Below are 27,247 nucleotides of genomic sequence, written 5' to 3' on the forward strand. Positions count from 1 at the left end.
CAGTGTGTGCAAACCTGGTCAAGAACTACAGGAAACGTATAATAATAGGAAATAATACTTATGTCATGCAATAAAATGCAAATGAATTACTTAAAAATCATAAAATGTGATTTTCTGGATTTTTGTTTTAGATTCCGTCTCTCACAGTTGAAGAGTACCTATGATAACAATTACAGACTTCTACATGCTTTGTAAGTAGAAAAACTTGCAAAATTGGCAGTGTATCAAATACTTGTTCTCCCCACTGTATATACCAGACTATCATATCTAAATTGTTGTACAAAATTGACAATATTTCAATGTAGCTTTTGTAATATATTTTCTTGATTTTAAGAAAAAAATGTGTTTACTTTTGATTTTGGGACTCTGGTCCTTGATGTCCAGTGTAAAGTCTGGGTCTTGAAGCAAACCCACTTAAAAACCAGTGACTGCTCTTTAAAATATTGCGTGTTTGTGATTTGTAGGTGTTTGTCCAAGGCCTATAATGGCCTCAGCGCAAGTAAAACTGACATGTCAAGGCCTGTTATCCACACCAGCTCTGGCGTAAGAATGAACTGATTCCTTTCATTTGCATCATTGCAGTTTGCAGAGTGATTTCAATGTCAGGCTCCAATGTCAGCTCCAATATCTAGCATTTGTTTTGGTAAAACCCACAGATGATCTCAGATAATACAACAATCTCTGCAGGTATTACACGTTAGGAATTGCACGTGGGCTTTCTTTTCCAGAAACAAAGACCCAGAGTAACGTAGTCCTGTTTGTTTTGACACTCACTTGTGAGGACTAGTGTCTATTATACGTCTTGTGTTTCACTGTAAGGACATGTTTTCAGGAATCTGGTTTCTGAAATGTTCTAGTTCGTCAGCATTTACAGAAAAAGTTTCAGTTTCTTTTCATGAACAATAAAGTTCAGTGGAAGTTCAGCACATTGCTTGTATTCATTAACTTAGATCTGAATCTGCAGATTTATCGGTCGCATGGGACTAATGTGAACGTTTAATACTATTATATATTGTTGAAAATACATGAACCTCTAATAGAGCACATTTAATTATCCCTCCGTTAGGCTTAGTTCCCAAAAACTTCAGAATCAATTACTAGGGTAGCTGCTTCCTCCAGAATTGTTATTTATTATAATTTTTATCTATTTATTAAAGACCACAACAGCCCATCAGGAACTACAACATTTATTCTTTCACATATTTTCAAACAAGCTGAAGCTAAAGGTTAGGAAGCAAAGAATAATCAAGGCTAAATGCACTGCTCAGAGTATCAGTTATGTATGTGGATGGTATGAATGGGTGTATCACCAGCGACATCTAGAGGGCACTGCAGGAATATGTGAATCTGGTGCCTCTGAGCACATTTCCCAAAATCAAAAATACACTTGGAATTACTAAAGTAGAATGATAACAATGTAAAATTTTCTGCATTTGCATTTTTAAAAAACAACATATATGTATAAAAAGTGTGGATGTCATTTTTTACATGAACAACAAAATCAACACAATCAACTTGCACATCATTTATCTGCTCATGTTCCATTATACAAGCTGTAATGGCCACCTAATGTTAAATACTGTTCAATACCAGAGTGCCTTTAAGATGACTTCTTCTGTGGTGTGCGCACACGCACAGCTAGAGTAGAGAGAGCTTGAGTGAAGTGAGAGATGACTTCTGTTACAGTATATACGATTGTGTTCATTTCCACAATTTGTAGCATCAGAGTGCTTTCTTTTCCTGTTTAATACTCGCTCTTTTACATGTATGTGCAAACCATCTATAAAAACTTGTGGGACTACCTGACAGACGTTACAAAGCACATGATTAATAAGCGGTTGAATCAAAAAAGATTTTAGTAACCAGTAACATAAGATCAGGATGAGGACTGCCTGACAAACACAATAAAATAATAAATATACACAAATTAAGGAAATGGACGTATTAGGTGTTACTGTCCATCACATGATCTATTCTTGTTCTCCTGCCAAATCCTCTCCAACTGATCCAGCTCTGTTTCGGTGAACGCTGCCTGTCCCCAGTTGGTCATTTTACCAGGTGACTTGCTGCCTGAGAAATATATGAAAAACATGAATGTGGTGTTTTTGGTAACAGCATCTGGTACTTGAGAAACTTTACACTGGCTCACCTGGTTGAACGATTCGAAGCATGCCCTCATGTTTAGAGACTTTGTGTTTCCAAGTCTTTGTCTTGTTACTTGCCCGTTCCAGTTTCTTCGTAACGGCCTGAAAAAAAATAAAGGTCACTGAAATCCTGATCATTTACCTTATGTTTAAAAATGAAACTATCCTATTTAGAGTATAAAGGTGGAAACAACAAGCAATGTCTGCAGTGGGTTTCATTCTTCTCAAACTTTGTGACTCCAAGGCCCCTGATTGTCCACAACAATAGTTAAAGGCCCTCCCAAATGTCCATATATAGGCCTAAATGACTAAAATAATTATCAGTAAATTAAAAATGGTGAACATTTTAATAAATTGCTGAATGTTTTTCAGGGTCCCCACTATTTATAGTGACTTTCCCAGTCATTTGTGATTATCAGATAAGGATAAGTATATGTATAATATATATAATATATATATATATATATATATATATATATATATATATATATATATATATATATATATATATATATATATATTAGAGCTGGTTTTGTCCTGTTTTAAATCATTTTAAAGGGGGAATCATTTTACTGTAACCTGCAATTGCAGTTATTTGTGGAATGATCATCTTTACGTGGGTTGTGCATCGGCGGCTCCTCAGCGCGGATGAATCTAATGTTTTGAGGAGTGTGTGTGTGGCTGTCAGTCACTGCACCGTTGTGGATACTGTACTTCAGAATCACAGACTCTACATCTCGGAGAATGACCGAAATAAGAATTTTCACCAGAAAATGTCAACAAGTAACAAACATGTCTGCCACATGTTTGTTCTGACCAACTGAGAAAAAAAAAAGCATTACATTAAATCGCTCTACCAACGGTGATTAAATCTAACAATCGCTTAACTCAGATCAAACTGCAAATTATTATTATTGTTATGCTTTGTTCTCAAATTGTTCATGTTAAAGGTGCACTATGTAACATTTACTTTGCCAGTGTTATGTATTTTGTTCAGTTGAGTACTTATAATATCCCAAATGTTTCCAACTATTTGTAAATCTTGAGAAACTGCTATTTTAACCGAGGAACCGGGACATGTGAGGGAGTCGCCTGTTGATTGTGTCATATCTGCGTTACCCTCGGTTTCCGGTTGTATTCTGCAGAAACGCTTTACTCTTACGGCAGTGTGTGACAAGTGTCATAGCAGCCGCAGAGTAACATCATAACATCATTTTCAACACACTCAGATGTATCTCATATGATAAACAGAGCTGCGTTATTTCATACTCATGACTGGAAAAGCAGAAGTGGCGGCGGCGACTGTCATAATAAAAGTCCCGCTGCTCGCAAGGCGTGTGTTGCGTTCATCTTATTAACAATCGCTCAAGTGGCCTTGCTCAGCTCCACAACACTTGGTCCTGCTCTGCTTCATACTACAGTAACGTTAATAATCACATTCATAAACATGAATCCTATCCCGATTCTTTTCCACCGACTGTGAGCTGAAGACCACATGTCCCAAGATTCTGCGCTCAAACTTGGCGTCATCAAACTACGCTTTTGTTTCGAACAGGTGACCTCTAGTGGACAGAATAGTTACATAGTGCACCTTTAACAACATCAGCATTGCATGACTATGTGTATTTAGTGTGTATTAGCGTTACCTGTAGATTTCAATTTCTGTACAGTCTAATCTTTTGGTTTTGACTGCGGGTGAATCTCCAGTTGTCACTGATGATTGTCGTTTGGATCTTTCTGGATTACAATCCACCATCAAAATGATACGTTTAATTATTCCAGCGGCTGTGAGAAAAGGCTATAAATGATCCACCACCTGCAGCATCCTCACATGCGATACTACTACTAGCCGGACTCCTTTATGTATACAGACGTGACGTAATGACAAAGACGAACCGCAGAAGCTCAAATTTCCCGCGGAAAGCTACCAGTACCAATGCACTTAAATTATAACACATTATTACAAGCTTACCGTTGTGAATCGGGCAAGTTAAGGAGATCGTTTTAAACACTGGCTGGTTATGTACTTTTATTTTGGATCATTTTAAACAAAAAAAAGTTACTGACTGCAGATTTAAATATGTTGGAAAAGCTAAATATTCTAGAAGAGGAGAAGGTTAATTTGATAAAGTGACCATAATAAATTGTGGGAAAAAATCCCTAATCATTAAAAAAATCCACTACCTCGTATTCCTCTTGCGCCCCCAGTCTCTTTTTTTCAAGGCTCTCTAGCTGCTCCCGTGCAGCCTGCAGGGCACGTTCCTTCTCTGCCTTCTCCTTTTCCAGCTCTTTTTTCTCCTTCTGGGACTGGGATAAGACCTGTTGCTGCTGCAGGTGAATCTGCTCTAACTCAATCCTCTTGTTTGCCTCCTCTTGTAGCAGCCTGCAAACAAAACACACAAATGTTCTGCATAATTCTGTGTGCACTGAATCTGAATGTTGGGTGTTTGCGCGCTGTTACCTTGCCTGCAGTTTGCGCAAGATTTCTTCATCCTCTTTGGCCTGCCTCTCATCATCTAGTGCCTGCTTCAGTTGACGGTACATGTCTTCCAGCTCCTGCATACGCTGCCAGTACTGCTCCACTTCACTGGACTTTTCAACCACCTGCTCTTCCATCTGCATTCGAGCCTAGGAAGCCATGTTCAATTTCTTTAGTACATCAGACCTATTTCACACATCCTGCATATGTGCAACAGCAGACTTGTATTGTGCTTTCTTGCAAACTGACAGTCTTTCTGCAGAAAAGAGCTGCATATCTGTACAATAATTATGTGCTAATTATGCAAATTCTTTCTTCCTAAAAAGAAGCTGAATGCATTAACGTGTTCACTACAACAAAAATAATGAATCGCAACTATTTATTCAGTACCGGTATTTATTCAAGTTTGGAAACATTACTATTTTTAATGTTTTTGAAAGAAGTCTCTTATGTTCATCAAGCCTGAATTTATTTGATCAAAAATACAGAGTCCTGCATATTTGATGTAACGGGTGGAATAATATTTATGTGTCGGGTGCGGGTTGGAAATGCGGTAGACACGGGTGGGCTGTGGGTCCAATTGCCAAGATTATGTCGACTCAATCCGGTACACAGTGATAGGCAGATGCTTCCAAACAGTGCCGTGATTGTGTTCACGCTCTGTCTGCAGACCGCTAAAGGCTTCCGCGCGACTTGCCCCTTTAAGCACTGCCAGTCGCGCTGCATCTGATTGACAGCTATAGGGATTATATTAAAGGGAGCGCGCTTTGCTTGCTTTCTGTATATATGAATAAAAGTTTTTCATGCTGTAAAAACTCACACTCACATAAAAACTTGCATTCAACTCACAATTTTTCATGCTGGTAAAAAGAGAACCATTGGTCACATTTACACTGCAGAGTTTTAGAAGAGTGCCGTTTAAATGCAGAGTGAAAATATATACATATACAGATGTCGCTCTTTATTTCACTCTCTCTCCCCTTCTTCTTCTTCGTTGTTAAAATGATGGGCTGCGTGTCTATTAATTGTTCTTGGATGAACTCATAATGCATAATGTTTATTGCTCAAGTTACATGAAAAAAAACAAAAAAAAAGGTTTTTGTCTACTTCGTGTGGGAAATTTAATGCAGGTGTGGGTTGGGTCGCGGTTTTCATGTCAAGCGGGTCAGGTCAGGTACGGAATTAAATGAGTGTTTCTGTCGGATGTCGGGTCGGGTTTGCTGTTAATAAAGCGGGTGCAGGTTTATCAAACAGGGCCTGTGCAGGACTCTGCCTCTTACACATGTTGAGGTATCCTGGTTGCCTCTAGCAATAAAATAACTTGATAAGCAATGAACAAGACATAAGGCTGTTGTAGTTACCATTTTCTCCTGCTCCAGGTCTCGTCTGTATTGCTCCAGTAAATCTGTTTGGGTCTGAAGTCTTCTCTGTTCCTCCAAATCAACCCTGATTGATGCGTTCTTTATGTCCTGCAACATCCACACAAAATGAAAGCAGTGACTAACAAGGTGTCTGTGAGCCAGAAAGTACAGGGAGAAATACATAAAAATAACAACTAGACTTCAGTCACTGTTTAATATTAAAATAAATATTTGTGCCATGCTATTGATTTCAACTAAATCCCTTCAGTTCATCCCAAAATTTGTAAAAACAAATACACGTTTACAATAATAATGCAATAATAATAATAATGCACTTACAGTAAAGGCATTCAGAAGCATTTTGTGCAGCCTGTTAAAGTGCTTAAGATGTGTGTTATTTGAATAAAAATGTGTTGTTTGAACTGTAAAGATGTCTAGTTGTATGGGACTATTTTTCTAGATCCACAGATTTAAGTTTTGTTATGCATTTTTGCATTATCATTGCGTGTATTGTGCAAAAGTTTCCAAGTTTATCGGCCTTGCATGGTTGACAGGAGTTAAAAATCAAACTAGTCTGCCAAGGAATATTTCCTGCTTCATAGGCGGTAAAGTATGTGACAATCCCTTGAGATTGAAGATATAAAACAGGAACTAGTAACAGTCAAAACCACCCGTACACAGGAAGTGTGGCTTCATTGCTCAGGAGTTCTCTTTTGCAGGTGTCCTAAAATACGTATGTGCAAAAGCAGAGTTTTTTTTTTTTGGTTATATTTTGGGGCTTTTATTCCTTATATATATGACAGGACTGTTGGGACCATCGCCTGCTGTGCTGTTGCACTATTACTGTATATCAGAGCACAATCTACACGACTATGGCTGACAGGAGAGCTGTTTAAGCATAAAAAAATTTCTAAATATATCTACAGCTTTATCAGCTTCAGAAATGAAAGTAAGTTCAGTAAGAGCTTCAGTAGCTTTCTTTTCATGGTCGAACAGGGCTGCAGGAGTCAGAAGTTTAACATGAAGAAAAAAAACAAATAGACGAGGATGTGAAACTTTTCACATATTACTAATAGTTTGCTATAAAAAGAAATAATGTCGGTGAATACAAATTAGCTAAAAGGGGAAGGAAAAGTAAAAAGAGAATAAAAAGAAAGTAGATTTTAATAGAGAAAAATTAATGAAATGGCTAATTTAAAGGTACATTCATTAGTATGGTGCTAATTTAATAAGTTTTACACATTATGAATTAAATTGTTTTTGTGAGGATTGTTGTATACAGTCACATGAGATGAAGATTGAACTCATAATAGTTTTCAATAAAGTGTTTTTGTATAATTTGCTGTGTATGTTAATGATAATGCAACGGAGAGGGAGAGTTTGTGAATGAGATGTTAATGCGCACTTCTGCTTTGTTTGTTCAGCTCTTACTGTGATTTTTTGGGAGTGAAAAAGGATGCAATAAACTTCATAAAGCATCTGTAAAGTTTGGCCATCAATCTGACGGGGTCCGCTACATTCTGTGTCCAAAAACATCTTGGGATAAGGTTTTCACACTGACAGCTGTCATTGTACTGTAAGACAGTTAGGAACTCTGTTTGTCAGACTCGAGTTAGCAACAGTAACTAAGGGGGGTCAATTACGGTAATTCCAACATGGCATGAAAGCACAATTTCACTAAACGTTAAAGAGAATCCTCATGGTGATTGGCTGCAGGGGCGTAAATTTCATCTAACAGTTGGGGGGGACAATAAACATGACATTTCTCAAGAGCAATTTTTGAAGGGGACACAAATAATACAGCCAAAATCATAGGCTACTTGTAAGGATATGTGTACCACAAAAAAAAAAAAAAAAAAAAAAAAACCTGGTTGTTGTTCACCACGCAGTCATATTATAATTATTGATTTATCTTGCGTCCTCCACATAGTATTTTATACTATGATATTCAGATATTTAGATATTCAACTGCAGCAAGCCCTCTGATGTGCCACTTATCATATTGAGCAAAACCCAACACAGATCTGGCGGAGCGGTCATGCACATTAGAATTAGCGCCAATTCGGGGGCGGGTTGCTTGAATTTTGGGTTCATTAGCCTATTATTCTTAATGAAAAACACAACAACAAAACAGTACAATGACAAACTCACTTAAATATGCGCTTTTACATTTCGCTTTGAAACCAAATCTTACGCTGTCATCTTGTCTGTCAGCTGTTTGCTTGTTCGGCTCGGGCTGTATTGAGCAGACACGTTCAGTTTTTAATTGTTGTGTCTGTTCCCTAACTAAACTAAGTTATTTTAGTACTATAAAAATGAAAATGATGGTGGCACGGGGCGCTGCCACGATGGGAGAGTGATGTTAACAGTGTTTTGCCTAATCTGTATTAAAGAGAAAATCACTTCATCTGATGTTTAAAGTGAATAAAATAGCCTTGACAGCTACTTTCTGGTGTTTCACAACTGCTGTCTGAAGAGCTTTCTCTCCCCTAACTTGTGTGGTAGTTTTTTACGATCTATGGGTAACGTTAGTTGAGGTGTGTGGTGGATCAAACCACTGTGGGGGGAGAGGGGAACTCAAAATGTTTCTAAACTTAAAACAAATTTTTTTGTCCCGGTTGCGTTTGTACTGTTTTACTACTTACACATTTATTTGAAGTATATATCGTTATATTATTTACAATACTCAGCATGGTTTTTAGGGGGGGGGGGGGCAGCCCTCAGATTGGGGGGGTCCTGTCCCCCCCGTGACAAAATATGATATACACTTTTCATTTGTAAAAAATAAAATAAAAATAATAAATCGCATTTTAAATCGCAATCGCAATTTTAACCAGAATAATCGCAATTAGATATTTTCCCCAAATCGTGCAGCCCTACTAAGGCCCCATACACACGGAGACGCGTTTAGCTGTATACGTAAAAATGTATCGTATCAGTGTTTTGTCCAGATGGATCCGGCGTTTTGGGAGCCTGAAACCGGTATTTTTTTAAACACAGCTATGGCCAATGGGCATGTGCACATCAATATTGCGTCATTTAATTGTAATGTATTTGCACTATTGTAAAGGTAGGTTCAGGGTTGGGGTAGGTGTTAATAAAACACAATCTGGTAAGTAGCAAATGTATTTATTGTTATTTTATCGTGAGATTTTGCCTCACACATCCTACCATTGCTGTACCCCTTCTAGCCACAACTCTTCTTCTCTGTTTTTAGTGTATTTCTGTGGCAGAATTACAGCGCCACATACTGGCCTGGCATATATACTACATCGTTTTGAGTCGGTTTCATGTGTACTCAGATATTTCTTGAGACGAGGGGGAAAAAAAGATTGTATAGGGAAAGCTCTGGCTTGGTGTGGATGTGGCCTAAATGGCTTGAAATCTTAGACGTTTTAGCAGGTGACTTGTTTGTATATTTCAGTGATTCAAGGAAGGCCACGGTACCTTACTCATGGCCTCCAGCTGGGCTTGTTTGCTCTCATTGGCCAACTGCAGCTCTCTCATTCTGTTCTCCATGATCTCCTGTTCAGCTTTCATCCTGTTTCTCAGCTCCCTGCGTTTCTGTCTGGACTCTCGGTGTGCGGAGGAAAGGCCTTGCCTTATGCGGACAATGCAATCCTGGATGGCTAGCATACACATGAACAAAAACATACTCAGCAGGGGAATGGGAGGGCAGAGTTGTGGATATACAGTGCAAACATTTCAATGTTATCAACATGTGTGCAACGAGGATGTGTGCTACCGTGAATCCACTCCTGTTTTGTCTTTTTATCTGATGCACTGATCTCAAAACTTTTCTCAACACATTTTATAATGAAGAGGTTTTTCCTTCCATCCTTGTCTGGTAAGGACTGCAAAAACAAACAAAAAATTATATTTAAAGGGATAGTTCACCCAAAAATCTAATTTCCGTCATCATTTATTCAGCATTATGTTGTTCCAACAAACCAGTATGTTGTCCTGCCATAGATATCATTTCCATTCAGGCTTGCATTCAACTTACAATATTTAAATGAAACACACCGTGATCAGTCACAAAACATGAAAGAATCTATAATGTTAAAAAACAAGCATCTTGAGTAAAGTAAACAAAAGATATTTTTGGTGAATAACAATTTGTTAAAAATGTGTCCTCACACAACACGACTTCAAGGAGTCATATGAGCTACTTTTATGATTCAAGGTGCTTTTTTTGACAGCCACAATACTAAGTTCACTTTTGTTATCTGGAAAAGGCAGCATTCCGCTAAACATTTGCTTTCATAAGCCAATCATACAGGGTTGGATCAACATGAGGGTGTGTAAATGATGACAACACTGCAAAACATGCTTTTCTTACTTAGTATTTTTGTCTTGTTTCTAGTCCAAAACAAGAACAAGAAGCATTTACTAGACAATCAAAAATTATTTTGTTTTGGGGGGGAAATAACTCAAAATTAAGTGAGTTTTTGCTTAAAATAAGCAAAATAATCTGCCAATGTGGTAAACAAAATAATCTTAATTAAAATAGAAAACAAGATTATTTTTCTTACCCCATTGGCAGATTATTTTGCTTATCTTAAGCAAAAACTATTTTTTATTTATTTTTCCCAATCAAAGCAAAAACTTTTGCTTGTCTAGTAAATGCTTCTTAATGTAAGAATTGTTTGATATTTGGACTGGAAACAAGACAAAAATACTAAGTGAGAAAAGCATTTTTTTCATTAAAAAAAATATTCTTCTACTACATCCCAATTCGCAAACTATACATTCAAAATAGTATTCGAAATTGGAACTACAAACACGCGTAAAAATGGATGTGCAAGATTAATGATTAAGTAGAGAGGTTAAGATAAAGGAGTTTGAGTGATTAATAATAAATATCCAACCTGATAAAAAAAATATTGATTTAATCTGAAACAACATTGTGAACTTTTTTAAAGATGCGTTTGGCCATTAACTGTTAAATGTATAATTTGCCAAAAAAAAGGGGGGAGGAGAGTTCTCTACAATAAAGACCCACAGATGACAGATAAATATGCTATTTCTTTTCTCTCCAATACGGTATGAAGAATGGTTGAGTAGCATAAATGAAATAAACTGAAATGTGGAGTGTGAATATGAGGCGGTTAACTGTGACAAGATGATTGGCAGGCCAGTTTACAGTAAAACGATACACGGTCCGTTAAAGACAGTTTCGGCGTAATAGTATTTCCCAAAATTTGCCTACTCTTCTGTTACATCCTCAAACATATGTACTTTTCTTCACAAAAAAAAAAGAAGAGTACTTTTAGGGCAGATAAGTAGACGAATTGGGATGCATTGGGATATACCTTTAAAATGCAACAAATACTACAAAAAATGTTCTAGCTTTTACCTCAACACAGCAGTTGCGATCAAGCGAAATACATCCCTTCTGCTCGATTAGGTCTTCATTCACATAATAGGATATATAGTTGAGGTGGAGCCTAAACCATCGCTCTGTCCAGTTCTTCCTTTTATGGCCTTTTTTCATCATATAGCCCTTTTGAATAAAAAAGATAGCAAGTTAATCATTCGTCAGGGATTTCTGTTTATTTCTCCAGTGTTCACTGACTAGTAGGGCTGCACGATATTGAAGAAAAAAAATGCGATTTGTTAAAGAATTTGATATCCGATACTATATTGCTTTAGGTGTACAAAAACTATTTAAATTGTATTTAAAAATATTTTTTTTAATATTTAAAAACTGAAAATGATATAACCAATATGTATGGAAGTGACTTATACTGCAATCCAAGTTTCAGTCACTTGACTGTCGCGGAGCCTTGGAGGGCAAAACCGCCATAGAACTCCATAGAACTATGAATAATTAACATAGAACCCAATAAGAACAATAAGGATTAAATTAAGCAAAGTTTAAAGGATTTGTTGATATGGGTTTTATTTTAAATCGAGTCGTTGCACCACTTCATTTTAAACACATTAATTACGCAGTAAAATCGTTATAGAGCTGATCAAGCAGCAGGCGGAGGTGAACTGAAGACAGGCTAAAGAATCCTTAGTGCAACCCACCCTTATTAAAGTGCCGTAATGAACTTAAACAGTGATATTAAAAGATCAAATTCAGTTTACACCTTTTTGATGATGCATACAATATACAGGCGAGTAGATGAGGCAAGAATATGAACGCAAGGTGTTTTCTTTATAATGGGTTTCGATGGGGGAAAACACTTAACGAGAAACCTTGTGTTGACCTAATATTCTGTGTTCATCTGCTTTCCTGTACAAAGTATGCAACATCAATAAGGTGTATATTGAATTTGGTATTTTAATATCACTGTCTTACCGCATTAATACTGACTACAAACCTGGTAAAAATGACTAGCGGGCAATGGAGGAGAGCCTTGTTTTGCCCTCCAGGTGGGCGTTCCTATAAGTGTGTGACGACACGTGAAAACTATGAATTCCTCGACTGGCCGCTAGGGACAGAATCTCATTGAGCCCCATGTTAAAATGCCAAACTTTACCGCAGAATAAAACATGTTTACAGCATGTTTACAGAATCATATGGGTGACGTCACAGACACTACGTCCATATTTTTTTTACAGTCTGTGGTTCACGTTCACATAACCAACTGTGTTTACATGAATACTTGCCAAGACAGGCATTGTGTGTGTGCACTGTGTGTGTATTTGACCCTTCGAGTGCAATAAGCCGTGATAGAGAACTGAAGTTGGGATTGCACGCTGTCCGAGAGGCAGCTTTCTGTGCATTAGGGGTGGGGGATATCTTATCGTTTGCGATATACCGGTAAAAATTCTCCCCATGATAAGAATTTGTCTTTCCGCGATAATAACGATAAAGCCTAGTTGATGGCGCGACCCATCCGCACAGTGCCGCCGCTGGCCGTCTCTTGATGCCCTAAAGGCCCGGGTATACTTCGGCCGTCCGCGTTCGTGCACCGCCCGTATGACGTAATTTTCGTCATTCGGAGGGCTCGCGGCCGGCCGCACACCCCGTCCGCGCGCAGCCCAAATTTTGAGACCGCGCGGACGGTCCGCGTGCAACAGCGCATGCGCCAGCAGTACAGAAGAGTCCACTAGGTGGCAATACACACAGTATTGAGCACAGTGTTCAGCCGTCGAAGAAGAGTGTGCAAAGACCGGTTTAAAAACAACACGCTTGAAAAAAAAGAGAGAATTTTTGATTCTTCAGTGTTTCTTCCAAACTATGTTGCAATGGTGGATCCACTACAGTTCTTCTCCGATCATGCCCTGCAAATGTCCCTTTGATGACTGGTAGAGCATAGACACTTTTTTACTGCGCATGTGTCGAACGCGATCCTCCGCGCGCATCCGTTGTGTAGTATACTTTAAAAGACGCGCGGACAGGGCTGAACACTGTGCTCAATACTGTGCGTATTGCCACCTAGTGGACTCTTCTGTACTGCTGGCGCATGCGCTGTTGCACGCGGACCGTCCGCGCGGTCTGAAAATTTGGGCTGCGCGCGGACGGGGTGTGCGGCCGGCCGCGAGCCCTCCGAGTGACGAAAATTATGTCATGCGGGCGGTGCACGAACACCCGGACACCCGGACACCCTTTAAGGCCCGGGTATACTTCACTTACCGCGCCCGGACGCGTCACGCGCGCAGCCCTGTCCGCGCGTCTTTTAAAGTATACTACACAATGGATGCGCGCGGAGGATCGCGTTCGACACATGCGCAGTAAAAAAGTGTCTATGCTCTACCAGACATCGGAGGGCAGCACTGAGTCCTGTCATCAAAGGGACATTTGCTGGGCATGATCGGAGAAGAACTGTAGTGGATCCACCATTGCAACATAGTTTGGAAGAAACACTGAAGAATCAAAAATTCTCTCTTTTTTTTCAAGCATGTTGTTTTTAAACCGGTCTTTGCACACTCTTCTTCGACGGCTGAACACTGTGCTCAATACTGTGTGTATTGCCACCTAGTGGACTCTTCTGTACTGCTGGCGCATGCGCTGTTGCACGCGGACTGTCCGCGCGGTCTCAAAATTTGGGCTGCGCGCGGACGGGGTGTGCGGCCGGCCGCGAGCCCTCCGTATGACAAAAATTACGTCATGCGGGCGGTGCACGAACGCGGACGGACGAAGTATACCCGGGCCTTTAAGCGTTATTACTTTATGATGGCCGCAGTGGCTGCGTTCGTCAATTTGTATAGCTGAACGGGGGTTGGAGAGAGAATTTTCTTGGGTGCCCCACGCAGCACTCGGTGCCCTAAGCGCCGCGCAATGGGAGCGGCGGTACTGAATCCGCATCTCACGTGCAGAGCAAAAACAACACTAGTGTGAGGCGCGCGACTTATTCCACACAGAATTGACGTGCTACATGTAAACAATATCCTTTGTTGTATAATCCTGCAAAATAATGGCGTTTATTTGGAATTATGCTGCGTTCCAGGCAGGTTTTTGAGCCCGTAAATTACAACTTCAAACCACGACTCACGACTTTGTAGTGTTCCAGGCAAAGTCACGCCAAACTGCCTAGCGCAAGGAATTCTGTGGTAGTTAGATGTAAACAAAGCATGGTGGACCGTGTGGGGTGTATGCTCATTTACAATCATTTCTATCGCCAAAGCTGCTTACTCCCTGCTTTATTTGAGGGAAACGGAGGAGAAAAACAGCGCAGACGGCAAGAAAAGCTGTTATACCTTTTATTTTACGTTATTTGTATATTCGTTTCATAAACACTGCATCCGTAGGGGGCTGCCATTGTTGCTTCGCGGGCTATGTGACGTCAAAACTCGTAACTGGGAGTACATAGATATAGAGAATGGGAACGTGACGTCAGCAACGCAATGCATTCGCGGACTTTAGGACACAGACACTACATTAGAGAATGAGTAGTAGTGGAGGTAGACTTTAAAACTTGTATTATACAGTTAAAAACACATTAGAATGGTGAACGCTTGCTGTGTTATGAACTGCCATAGCCGCCATTACAACCTGCGTGGAAAACATATCTCAAATCATGCGCAATATTTCAGTTTACCAGCTTGGAAATAACAAAAGTAAGTGAAAGTAATGCTGCCTTCACGTGCTATCGTAAATTTGACAATTCCCACTTCTGAAGTCGTGATTATGAAGTATGAACTCATCTCGTTCATATTTCGAAGGTGGAGCGCGTTCACGTGCAATTTTTACCTAGGAAACTCCTATTTACAATAATTCCGAGAGTACGTGAAGGCAGCATAACACTCGGAAATAAACAACTTAGCCAAAATGTGTCTTTATCATTTGTATTTATTATTTATAACAGATATATTACAGATTAATATTTTCTGAACCGCTTGAATGTGCTCACACCATAAATAATGCATGAAACGCGTCTGGAAATGCTTCATTGTTCAGCTTCTCTCAGTAGATGGAAATATTGTACTTGTTCCATTTAAGTCCAGTAAAACTTTTTAGTACTGTAGGCTAAAGCGCTTTCAAATACAAACCATCTCAAAGATGCATTACGAGCCATAATCTGTTATCCTTTAATGCACGTTAAGGAATTCGGGCGATATGATATAGGCTATGTTGATTGAATAAATTATCCACTGGCTGAGATCTAGCTATAAGTATATTTATTATGTTAAATATCAGATACAGACTTTTTAGTTAGGCTATTAAAAAATAAACTGCAAAAGACAAACCAATGTGTGGTGCGATAGAAGGCGACCGTCTGATTTCTGATTACATGAGACGTGATGAATATGTGCAGTATCCTGGCCGCACGACTGAGCGCTCATGAACGTAAGAGATTCAAATATTAGTCAATTTATTATAAGTGAGTGCAAGCAAGAGTTCTTAAAAAGTATTAAAGTAAATACAGTCGTTTTTTCCTCAGGTGATTCACCTTTGTTATCATTGTACGCTCCTGAGCGTGTCCTAAAACATGGCGGCGACTACCCATAATGCAATGCGCAATGACGTAGTTTCCCAGACTCTATAGTACGAGTTCACGGGTGGGAAGTCACGGGTTTGGCTGCCGTTCCAGTCCACTTTCACTGGTAGAAGGTTGGAAAAACACGGGTTACGGGTTGCCTGGAACGCGGCATTATTCAGCCTTTCATGAACAGGAAGAAACGAATGCACAAACGGGAATCTCATTGGCTGGCGTGCACCTTTTACGGTGCCTGTTTTGATTTCAGCAAATCAGTTTGAATGAGCGCTGACAACGTGATTAATATTCATGAACCCAGAAGCTCATTATTCCTTAGTGCAGTTTATTTTTATTAGTTGAAGAATTCGTGGTATTATAATCTTATCAACGCAAATTACTGAAGTTCTATCATTAAGTCATTAATTTCAACTTTTTTGTAATATGAAGACATTTTTGGGATAATTACTTTAGCTGTTTATGCTATTTTTACCACTGTTTACACCTTGAGTGTATGAATAAATACAGAATCGGTTTACATGTAAAACTTGTCATTGATTTCAATTATTATTGTTTGTATTGTGTGATGTTTTTCAGCACAGTTGCACTATTTAAACATTACCTGCACTTTTACAGAAGACAATTATATCTGCAACTTTTCCATTTCTGAAAAGGCTGGTGTGGAATTTTACATAAAAATTAATAAATTTATAAATAAATAAATATATATATATATAATGTATTATAGGAGCCTATCTGATGACATGTACGTTTTACTTTAGATCCTTGTTTGTTTTTCTGAGTCTTTTAAGAATGCATGCAGCCTTCACTTGTATCCAAAAACATGGGGAATGATACTACATTTATCGTCATTGATATCGTTATCGCAATAAATACTAGAAAATATCGGGATCATTTTTTAAGTCCATCTCGCCCATCCCTACTGTGCATGCGCTTCAGATGTGTGTCGGACAACATTGTTTTTCGCAGCTTATTGGGATTAATAACTCTTTTTCACATCAAGCAAGTCACATGTAAGTAACAAGCATGTCCATATGTGTCGACCTAAAAGTTTTGCAACGTTTTGAAGCAGCCTATTAAAATCATTCAGATATGGCATGCCGTTGAGATATGTACATTTGTGATGTTTCGATCATTTCGATATTCAGTGCAGCCTTACTGGCTAGTCAGTGGTCTTTGCACAACTAATTTAACTGCCAACACCTGACTATCACGTACAGACAAGAGCAGACCTGGAATGCCCATATTAATTAAGCCTCTGGTGTTTTTCACGTGTTGGTCAAAAATGACAGACAGTGAAATAAATGAACTACATTTTAGTTCAATAATGTTTTTTTAATTAATATTTTGTATTTTTTGAGGATTTTATGGTACTTAATTATATGTATGCTGTGCTCAATAATCCATTTATTCACTTTTTGAAAATAGACCTGAAAATGAAATGTCCAACTTAAACTCGTAAATCTTGAATGCTTTAGAGCACAGACTAAAGTTTGATCTCTTTTCAAAGAAGACACTTGGCAGATTATTGCTGATGTGAAAAAGGTTTTAAAAGTGAACTCAAAAAAAGTTACAGAAAATTGAAAATAGTTTTTTTAAACAATAAACATAAAAAATATGTTTATTGCACAAAAAACTATTTAAAATGTTATATAAAAAATAAATCAAAGCCATAAATCGAAACAAGTTGTGTTCCAAATTTGAGCTTGATATCTCAAAAAAATGAGCTTTCAGTAAGATTTTGTTTGGGCGCAGTACCCAAAGTTTCCAATAGATGAATTTGTCTCCCATTAATTTCCAATGCGGCCATTTTTGACCGCGAGGAGTACAAGTGTGACTATTTTTTTCAGGACCATTTAACTTTTACGAATCATGACCATGATTTTTTTTGTGTGTGTTCACATAGCAAGTGCCAAAACCTTTACCAAGTTTCGTACCATTCCGATGAAGTAAAAAATTCTAAAAAACTAAGCGTAAAAATGACAGAAGAGCACCAATACATTAACACAGACTCCCACCTGCTTAATAACATCCAGTACAAGTTCCTGATAGACCTCATTGATGCCCATGGAGAGATTCTGAGGGTTTATGCCCTTGGTGAAATGGCCTAGGCCAATAAGCTCAATCAGCTCCCACACATTCAGATGATGTTTCTTTGCGCTGAGCTGCATTTTGTAGTCTTCAAATCTGCCCTCGTTCCAACTGCAACCCATTGCAGCTAACAGCTTGTGCAGGAAGTACTCAAGCTGTTACAATACAGAAACCCCTCGTTATTTCCATATAATTACAAAGATATAAAGAAAACTAAGATTAAACTATTAGAACCAACCTCCTCGGTGACAATGTGCAGTGGATATTTATCTTCAGACAGGAAGTTGAAGATACACCACACCTTGAAGGCATCAAAGTCTGAGATGAGCAGATTCGTGTGGCTGATGTGCTTTGGTGCAGACAGAGTCCAGCACATATTATTCAGCTCCTTGAAGTCAAAGTTGGGCTGGATCTGCGATTCAAATATTAAAAATGACTCACATCTAATTTAGGGCTACAATGTCAAATCTTTTCTGCAGAATTCATATGTAGAGGCATAAAGCTTGTCTTGTGTTAAATAACCGCTTGTTCTAAAGATAATATGGTAACACTTCAGTTTAGGGTCCAATTCTCACTATTAACTAGTTGCTTATTAGCCTGCATTTTACTAGAATATAGGCTGTTTATTACTTATAAAGCACATATTAATGCCTTATTCTGCACGATCATATTCTACATCCCTTAATCTTACCCAATCCCTAAACTTATCAACTACCCTAACAATTAATAAGCAGTAATTAGGAGTTTATCGAGGCAAAAATTAAAGTCATAATTAATAGTTAGCTAATAGTGAGAATTTGACCATAATCTAAAGAGTGACTGACAATACCAGCTGGCAAGTAGGAATTCTGTGGCCTGACAGAGTGAATGTATTATATATTCAGTATATAATAGTATATAGTGATATTCATATTATTTAGTAGTCATTATACAAAGGTATTTGACTAAAGAATGCCACAACTCTTCCAGAGAGCCGTATAATATCATTGTATGAGATAATGGTGTATATGAGGTGTAGGACATGTTACAAAGACATATGAGTTTAATGAAGTAGATAGTCTTGATGGCGTTGTGAAAACTTAAAAGATCTAAATATACACTCAGTGGTCAAATGCAAATGCAGAGATGGACAAAAGTTTGGGTTTTTCACTATAGGAAATAATCCTGTAGAAAAATGTGCTGGTAGTTGTCTGCTTAGTTTACGGACGTTTCTTTCAACCTTAAAGGAAAAATCCACTTTTTAAAAAAATAGGCTCATTTTCCATCTTTCCTAGAGTTAAACAGTTGAGTTTTACCGTTTTTGAATCCATTCAGCCGATCTCCGGGTCTGGCGGTAGCACTTTTAGCATAGCTTAGCATACATCATTGAATCTGATTAGACCGTTAGCATCTCACTCAAAAAAATGACTAAAGAGTTTCAATATTTTACCTATTTAAAACTTGACTCTTTTGTAGTTACATCGTGTACTAAGACCGACGGAAAATGAAAAGTTTCTAGGCCGATATGTCTAGGAACTATACTCTCATTCCTGCGTAATAATCAAGGAACTTTGCTGCCGTACCATGGGTGCAGCGGCGCAATGATATTACGCAGTGCCTGAAAATAGTCCCCAGCACGCTCTCTGTGCAAGCAGGTTGTCACGTTGGTTATGTTGACGGAAGTTAGCCTATTTTCAGGCGCTGTGTAATATCATTGCGCCGCTGCAATGATATTACACAGTATAGTTCCTAGACATATCGGCCTAGAAACTTTTCATTTTCCGTCGGTCTTAGTACACGATGTAACTACAGAAGAGTCAAGTTTTAAATAGGAAAAATATCGAAACTCTTTGGTCATTTTTGAGCGAGATGCTAACGGTCTAATCAGATTCAACGATCTATGCTAAGCTATGCTAAAAGTGCTACCACCAGACCCGGAGATCGGCTGAATGGATTCAAAAACGGTAAAAATCAACTGTTTTAACTCTAGGGGAGTTGGAAAATGAGCCTATTTTCAGAAAAGCGGAGTGTTCCTTTAAAACACAGAACAATGCAGTTTGGATTTCAAAAATGGGTACAACAAACAGAAGGAAAAAAAAACTGAAAATGTTAACACAGTACATTGGGACATATTTTTAAATGACTTCTCTTAGAGTGTTGTTCAAACCAAACATCAGAATGGGGGATACTTGTGTTAGTATCTCATGAACTGCTGATCTTATGGGATTTTTATACATGTCAGTCTCTTGAATTTACAGAGAACGGTGTAAACAACAAAAACATCAAGTTGCCGTTCTGGGGACAAACATTCCTTGGAGAGAAGTCAGAGAAGAATGGTCAAACAGGTTTGAGCTGACAGGATGGAAACAGCATTTCTGAATGCACAAAGAAACCGAAGAGCACAACAGGTTCAACTCATGTCAGTTAAGAACATGACACGGTGATTTTAAAGATACTGTAACACTGGTGGCATGGTTTAATGTTAAAAATAAAGGTTCCAAAAGAATCTTGGGTTTTTTTGTGCAAAAGATGCTATATAATAAATATTTGGGGTTTTGAAAAAACCTTTCAGTTCTTAAAATAACCTTTCTTTCTTAGTGTGCAGAACATTTTAATAATCTAAAGAATGTTTCTTCAACTATGAAGAACCTGTTGTGAAATGGAAAGGTTCCATGGATGGATGTTAAAAGTTCTTCATGGAACCATCGATGCCAATAAAGAACCTTTATTTGTAAGTTTTTTGTAATTCACTTCTAAGATGAAAATGTATAGAAACTTCCAATAAATTTGACAAAAAACAACAAGATGACTACACTGAATGAATAAAATTCAACAAGAAGATCATAAAAGATGCCTGTAGAATTTGGCTAATAATATATGTATTTAAACACACACATGGAAAGTCCCCATAAAACATGAAAATCCAGTGTGTTTGTGTGTGTGTAGTACGTACTTGTACAAACTATCTTTGTGAGGACCAGTTGAATTTTAGACCCTCAGAGTGAGAACAAAGTGAGTAAAACGAGAACATTTGGGCCTTTCTGAGACCCCTTTAAAGGCTTGTTTGAGGGTCAAAACTTAGTTTTAGGGATTAGGCTATAATTAGGGTAAGGGTGTGGGTTAGGAACTTAGTAGTGATGGGTAAGGTTATGGTAAAGAGCTAGAGATTGCACTGTGCCAAATTAATGGCCTCATAAAGATAGTTGTACAAGAATGTGTGTGTGTGTGTGTGTGCACAGGTATATGTGGTGTGTGTGTGTCTACAGGTATATGTGGTTTATAAGGACACAAATGTGTATAATGACATGGGTATTACAACGTAAACATGGTTTATGTGGACACTGTGTCCCCGTACAAAATGGCTTAAAAAAAAAAAACATTAAACTTTTTTTTATATTCAAAAAATGCTGAAAGTTTTGTGTGGGTAGTAGGTCTAGGGGTAGGGTTGGTGTAGGGGGATAGAATATACAGTTTGTAGAGTATAAAAAACACTGAAGTGACTTTAAATTAATTTAATTTCCATGTTCAGGAGACAGATAAAAAAACTTCAATATGTGAGTAACAAGTCTCATGCCCTGAGTCATAAGTGACAGCCCATAGACATCAACTTCCCTACAGTCTTTTTGCCATTTTAGGTTGTAACTTCTTTAGTATATGCAAACTCTTTTTCCCCTACCATTTTTGCAATATTAATAACTTCATCAATTAAAAAATATGGGGTCCAATAGTTTAAGACCACTAGTGAAGATGCTTCTGCATCTGTATCTTTCTTACACTTACACTTATTTTACATGTATTTACCATAGTAATAACAGTAAATTATGCATAATTACATGCAACTAACCCTCAACCAAACCCTAATCCACCCCTAACCCTGAAGTAAGTACATATTGTTACTAAATATTATTCAGTACTTAAATATATAATTACACTGTAACAAAGACACCTTAAAATAGTGATATGGTTACAGTGTGATTAGACAAATAAGTACTGAGTAATATATTAATTAACAACATGTACATTAGGGTTATGTTAGGGTTAGATTTTGGATTAGGGTTATTGCTTGTAATTATGCATAATTTACTGTTATTACTATGATGTACATATGTATGATGTAAATCACCTTAAAGGGTTAAATACCTCTAAATGATATTATCAGCATAACAATTTCAGATAAACTGAAAAATTTACATGAATTTCCAAGCCTTGTTGTTTTGTATGTTGGCCTTTTGCATTAATAACAAGGTTGTTTTATCTAGCAGCAGAACGATCCAAAGAGCAACTTGTGCTTCAATGGAAAAAGCAGACAGATACAAAAAAATAAATAAAAGAATATCTCTATGTGAGTCATGGGAAATAACGTGTAACCTTATCCAGAGGAAATAATAAACGTCTGTTCTTAAAACAGACACAGGCTTGTGTTGATGCTGGCGAGAGGTAGGCCTATACTGAATGATGCATAATGTAAATTAAATATGTGGCATATCTGGTGAGGCTTAGCATGATGGCGTTGTCCCATCAGATGATAATTATTGTCATTGAATAGAACTGGAGTGAAATACAGCATTGCAGCTGTGCTTCGATAAGAGACAGTCACAGTGTATTTGTTACCTTACTAAGTATGAACATGTTCAGGTAGGGCATGTACCCTTGTGTTGACACTGGTCCTTCATCATCATCTTTAAAGTGCTCCTCCAGGGCTGAAGTGTTATGAGGGATTTTCAGTATGGTGCACAGGTTGTGAGACAGCACCTTCAGAGAGACAGACAGCAATGGGTTAAAGGATTAAAAGGGCTATATGTAGAATTCAGAAACCCTTGTTATTGGCAAAACCAGTGGCCATTGAGTGAACTGCAGCCAGCAACTTATTGCTCGTGCTTGCACTAGAGCTGCAACTAACAATTATTTTTTCTGTCGACTAATCTAACGATTATTTTTCCAGTTTCATCTGATGATTCTTTTTTTTCCCGATTATTGTATTTCAAAGAGGGTAGTGAATTTGTATATTATTTTAACATGAAATCAATGAATGATGACAATATTAACTGTATTTCAGGAAGGGTAGTGTACTTAAGCCATTTTATAATTAAATATATGAACTAGGGCTGTCAAAAGATTAATCGCGATTAATCGCATCCAAAATAAAAGTTTGTGTTTATATAATATATGCGTGTGTACTCTGTTAATTATTATTTATATATAAATACACACACATTCATGTATATATTTAAGAAATATTTGCATGTATATACTGTATATACATTTATATAATCTATAATATATACAAATATAAATGTTTTATATATAAAAAAAAGATTTTTTTTCTTAAATATATAAATGCTTGTGTGTGTATTTATATATAAATAATTAATAATTAACAGAGTACACACACATATATTATGTAAACACAAGCTTTTATTTTGGATGCGATTAATCGCGATTAATCTTTTGACAGCCCTAATATGAACACAAGAAGCATTTTAAACATTATGTATAACTAATGATACTATTCATTCATCATAAAATGTATACAGAGTATACAAAGTGTAGACACGAATCGATGTATGCAAGATATTTAATGTGCATTGTTAGCAGCTTCATTGAACTTTGTGAGATCGCAATGAACTGACATAGCGACAGCGTTTAGTGATCGCAAATGGAGCGGTCTTGGCTCGCTTTCGAGTCTACGGTCTACATAATCCATTGAATAAAACTAGTGTTTTTCATGTTGCAAAAAGGATTAATGGCCAATTGCACGCTGCAAAGTGTCGGAAGTGACATAGTAACGCATTAAAGCAGTTGTAAAGGCAGACTAATAGACAAAAATATTTTTTTTTTATTAATTGTAAATGATCTTAAATGTCTCCCTGTACACTCAGTGCTGTGGTGGAGCCGTTGCTTAGCCTACATATACACTTTAATAGAGAACCCTCAGTGATGTGATTATGAGACCTGTAGGCATAATAGGCCAAAGATAAGATAAGATGGCATAAGATGCCTGGAATGCTAAAAAAATGTCAGTGATAAATAAATATTTTTTAATTGTAGTTTTGAGTTTGTTGTCATTTATTTTTCTTTTAAAAGCAAGACAAAATAGTAAAAAGCACATTTTTACTATTTAATTTATGCAATGGTGAAAAAAAATGTATGGAAAAAATTTGAAAACACGTTTGGTATTCGACTTCGGCCTTTCGGCCAAATGTTTTATTATGGCCAACAATTTTCATTTCGGTGCATCCCTAAATTTTGCGTCTGAAAGGGAAATTCCTACAAATGCATATGCAATAAGGTCAGCTACAGCGCCTTTTCAGTGCTAATTTTTCACTGCGGGTCTTTAGTAAATCCTGACAGTAGTTTTTTAACTCAAAAAGAGGGTTTGGGTTATTCTTCTTTGCATGATACATTGACATTACAGTACAGAATAGCTTTATGCTGAACATTGTAAGCATTCGTTTCATGTGTCATTTAACGGAAGAGAGAATCTCTGAATGCGGCACGCCCATCAAAACAGTGTTTCAAAGAGAGGGTCAAAAACAGGATGTAAAATAGCCTATTACATCTAAATTAGGATGGTTTTTTTTTTTTGTAATGTAAAAATCTTGATAACATAATCCCCTGGTTTCACAGACAAGGCTTAAAATAGTCCCAGACTAAAATGCATGCAACTGAAAGCAACTTGCACTGATTTATCTTAAAATATGTTAGTGGCATTGTTTTCAAGATGCAGATCAGTAATGTTCAGTATAAGCACGTTTATAAAAGCTACTTAAATTGAATACTTCAGAGTTCAGACCTAATCCTGGCTTAATCTAAGCCATCTGTGAAACCGGGCCTATAAATGGACCTCGGTGAACATTATAACTTTTTGTGTTCCCTGAGGTTATAACTTTTTGTGCGCAAACAAAAAAAAATTATTCTCGTTGATTAATAAAATTAAGGTTGAACCACTGTATCACATGGACTATTTTAACGATGTCTTTCCTACCTTTCTGGATCTTGAAAGTGGTCGTTGTGTTGCGGTCTATGTGGGGTCAGAAAGCTCTCGGATTTCATCAAAAATATCTTCATTTGTGTTTCAAAGATGAATGAGGGTCTTACGGGTTTGGAACGACGTGAGGGGGAGTAATTAAGGACAGAAGTGTAATTTTTGGGTAGACTTTCCCTTTAAGTTTTGTTACAACCTGTTCACATATTGGCAATAAAATGCCATTAATAGCCATGAAAATTCTTACATATAGCACCTTTAAGTAAGGTCAAATGTTTAAACACACCTGATTGAATTTATGCTTATTTACACTGAAATCGTTTTGTAGACGTATGTAAATTGTGCCGATGTTTACATTTATTCATGAAGCAAATCAGTTAATATTGAAATGTTTTAATCTGAGTGGATAGTGAAGAAAAAGCAGCTGCAAGTGTCCGCCAGATGTGCAAAACTGGAATCTACACAAAGGACAAGGATTAGGCTATAAATGCCAGTTCTGCTTTGTATAAAATATAATGTTGATTTAGTCATAATTGTTATTCTAAAAAATTATAAATACAAAAAAATGAATGGGTGTCAAAAGTTTTTTTTGTTGAAGTTGAACATCCAGATGATAAACTAAAGATAATGTAAGTGTAAGATTACTCCACTTCAGTGCACATGCATACACCCCTGTGAAAGTCTTGCAAGACTGATCAAGCGTTATTCAAAGAACTGGTAAACAAATTAAGTCTGTGCATCTCTTTCTCTTTTATTATATAACATTATCCTCTGCAAATATCTTGAAAACAGGCTTTATGTTCATAAAACTGCAGTATCGAAACTGAATAATCTTACTGAAGAGAAATTCTCTACTATTTTTTTAACTTTTTTTTTTATTAAAGTCTGTTTCAATAAAGAAGTAGAAGACAAAGGTGAAACAACCCGTAAGAGTAAATCATCAGTATGTACAAACTTTCATTTTTAAGTGGACAAACGACTGCCTCAATACACGGAAACTAACACAGGTGCGTGCGCTGGAATCTCAGCAGTTGTTAATGGAGTAGTTTTAAAAGGTTTGCTTACCTTTAACTGGGATTTGGATACTTTCCCGTTTCGGTCAACATCCAGAGCAGTAAAGGCGTACCATACAGGTTTGAGTATTTCGTCCCGGGATATCATGGTAAAGTCGGTGAAAGATGTCAGAGCGCGTGTCCAACTAAATCCTCTTCAGTCAGTCAGTCAGAGCAACATGATGAGCACGAGTCATGTGACCAACACAGCTTTACAAACATCTCGCATATTTACATAGGCTATAAATAAAACATTCTTGAGATAAGGCCGGGACAAAACTAAAAGACACTACTTTTTTAAAAAATGTATTTATTTGTGGACAAAGGTCTCAGATAATGAACCATGTAAGGGAACAAGTAATGAGAATATTTTTTCAAAAAAATAATATTTCTTCACTTCATAACTTAATTTGTGAGACGCACAAAAAGCATGCTAAATTAATTTAATCCATCCAAAACAGTGTGAGGTCTTCAGTTATGTAATATTGGTGTTCAGTCAAAATATAATCTTTTTTTTTTTTTTTTCACTCTATTATGAACAATCCAGTTCCTACATACATTAAAGGGATAGTTCACCCGAAAATGAAAATTACCCCTTGATTTATTCACGCTCAAGCCATCCTAGGTGTAGCTATATGACTTTATTCTTTTAGACGAATACTATCGGAGTTATATATATATATATATATAAATAAAAGTAAACATATGTAAATATAATCATGAAATGGAAGAATTCCCCATCTGCAAAAAAAAAAGAAAAAAAAGCATGAAATCACATTATACAGACTTTTTCAGAGCACTTGTCAGCCATCAGACATACAACATGACAGAGTTGACAAAATTGAATTTTTTCCCACTTTAACCTCTGGGACATTTTTTTTTCTTCATGTTTTTCCGCCTGGATTTGGCCTACCTAAATTGAAAAGCTTCCCATACCCACATACAGTGGTCTCTAAATACACAATTTAGGTGTAATTTTATTATACATGCACTGTGTATTCTGACACCTTTCTATCAGAACCAGCATTAACTTATTGAGCAATTTGAGCTCCAGTAGCTCGTCTGTTTGATCGGACCCCACAGGCCAGCCTTCGCTCCCCACGTGCATCAATGAGCCTTGGCCGCCCATGACCCAGTCGCCGGTTCACCACTGTTCCTTCCTTGGAGCACTTTTGATAGATACTGACCACTGCAGACTGGGAACACCCCACAAGAGCTGCAGTTTTGGAGAGGAGATTTGACCCTTGTCACAATTTGGCCCTT

At 37.4% G+C, this 27,247-nt stretch overlaps 1 protein-coding gene across 1 annotated transcript; it reads right to left on the reverse strand.

Annotated features, from left to right (window-relative positions):
• Positions 1-1,096: 1,096 nt before the first annotated feature.
• Positions 1,097-26,187, reverse strand: swap70a (switching B cell complex subunit SWAP70a). The gene is made up of 12 exons (XM_079810802.1): positions 25,998-26,187; positions 22,559-22,699; positions 18,207-18,380; positions 17,896-18,123; positions 11,344-11,490; positions 9,730-9,838; positions 9,432-9,613; positions 5,985-6,092; positions 4,606-4,772; positions 4,329-4,527; positions 2,150-2,246; positions 1,097-2,070 (listed from the first exon to the last, which is right to left on the reverse strand). Exons 1-12 carry the CDS (start codon positions 26,091-26,093, stop codon positions 1,952-1,954), a joined length of 1,767 nt encoding a protein of 588 aa, XP_079666928.1. The 5' UTR covers positions 26,094-26,187; the 3' UTR covers positions 1,097-1,951.
• Between the last annotated feature and the right edge of the window lie 1,060 nt (positions 26,188-27,247).

The sequence above is a fragment of the Gobio gobio genome (assembly GCF_949357685.1).
Source record: "Gobio gobio genome assembly, chromosome: 2".
NCBI lineage: Eukaryota > Metazoa > Chordata > Actinopteri > Cypriniformes > Gobionidae > Gobio > Gobio gobio.

Bases quoted from the DNA above. Each gene is read 5' to 3' on its own strand.
- swap70a (XM_079810802.1), bottom strand. From the start codon at position 26,093: ATGATATCCCGGGACGAAATACTCAAACCTGTATGGTACGCCTTTACT. The intron at 18,381-22,558 runs GTAACAAATACA...TTTGAATCGCAG, and splicing joins ACATGTTCATACTTAGTAAG to ATCCAGCCCAACTTTGACTT. The intron at 2,071-2,149 runs GTGAGCCAGTGT...TATATTTCTCAG, and splicing joins GCTTCGAATCGTTCAACCAG to GCAGCAAGTCACCTGGTAAA.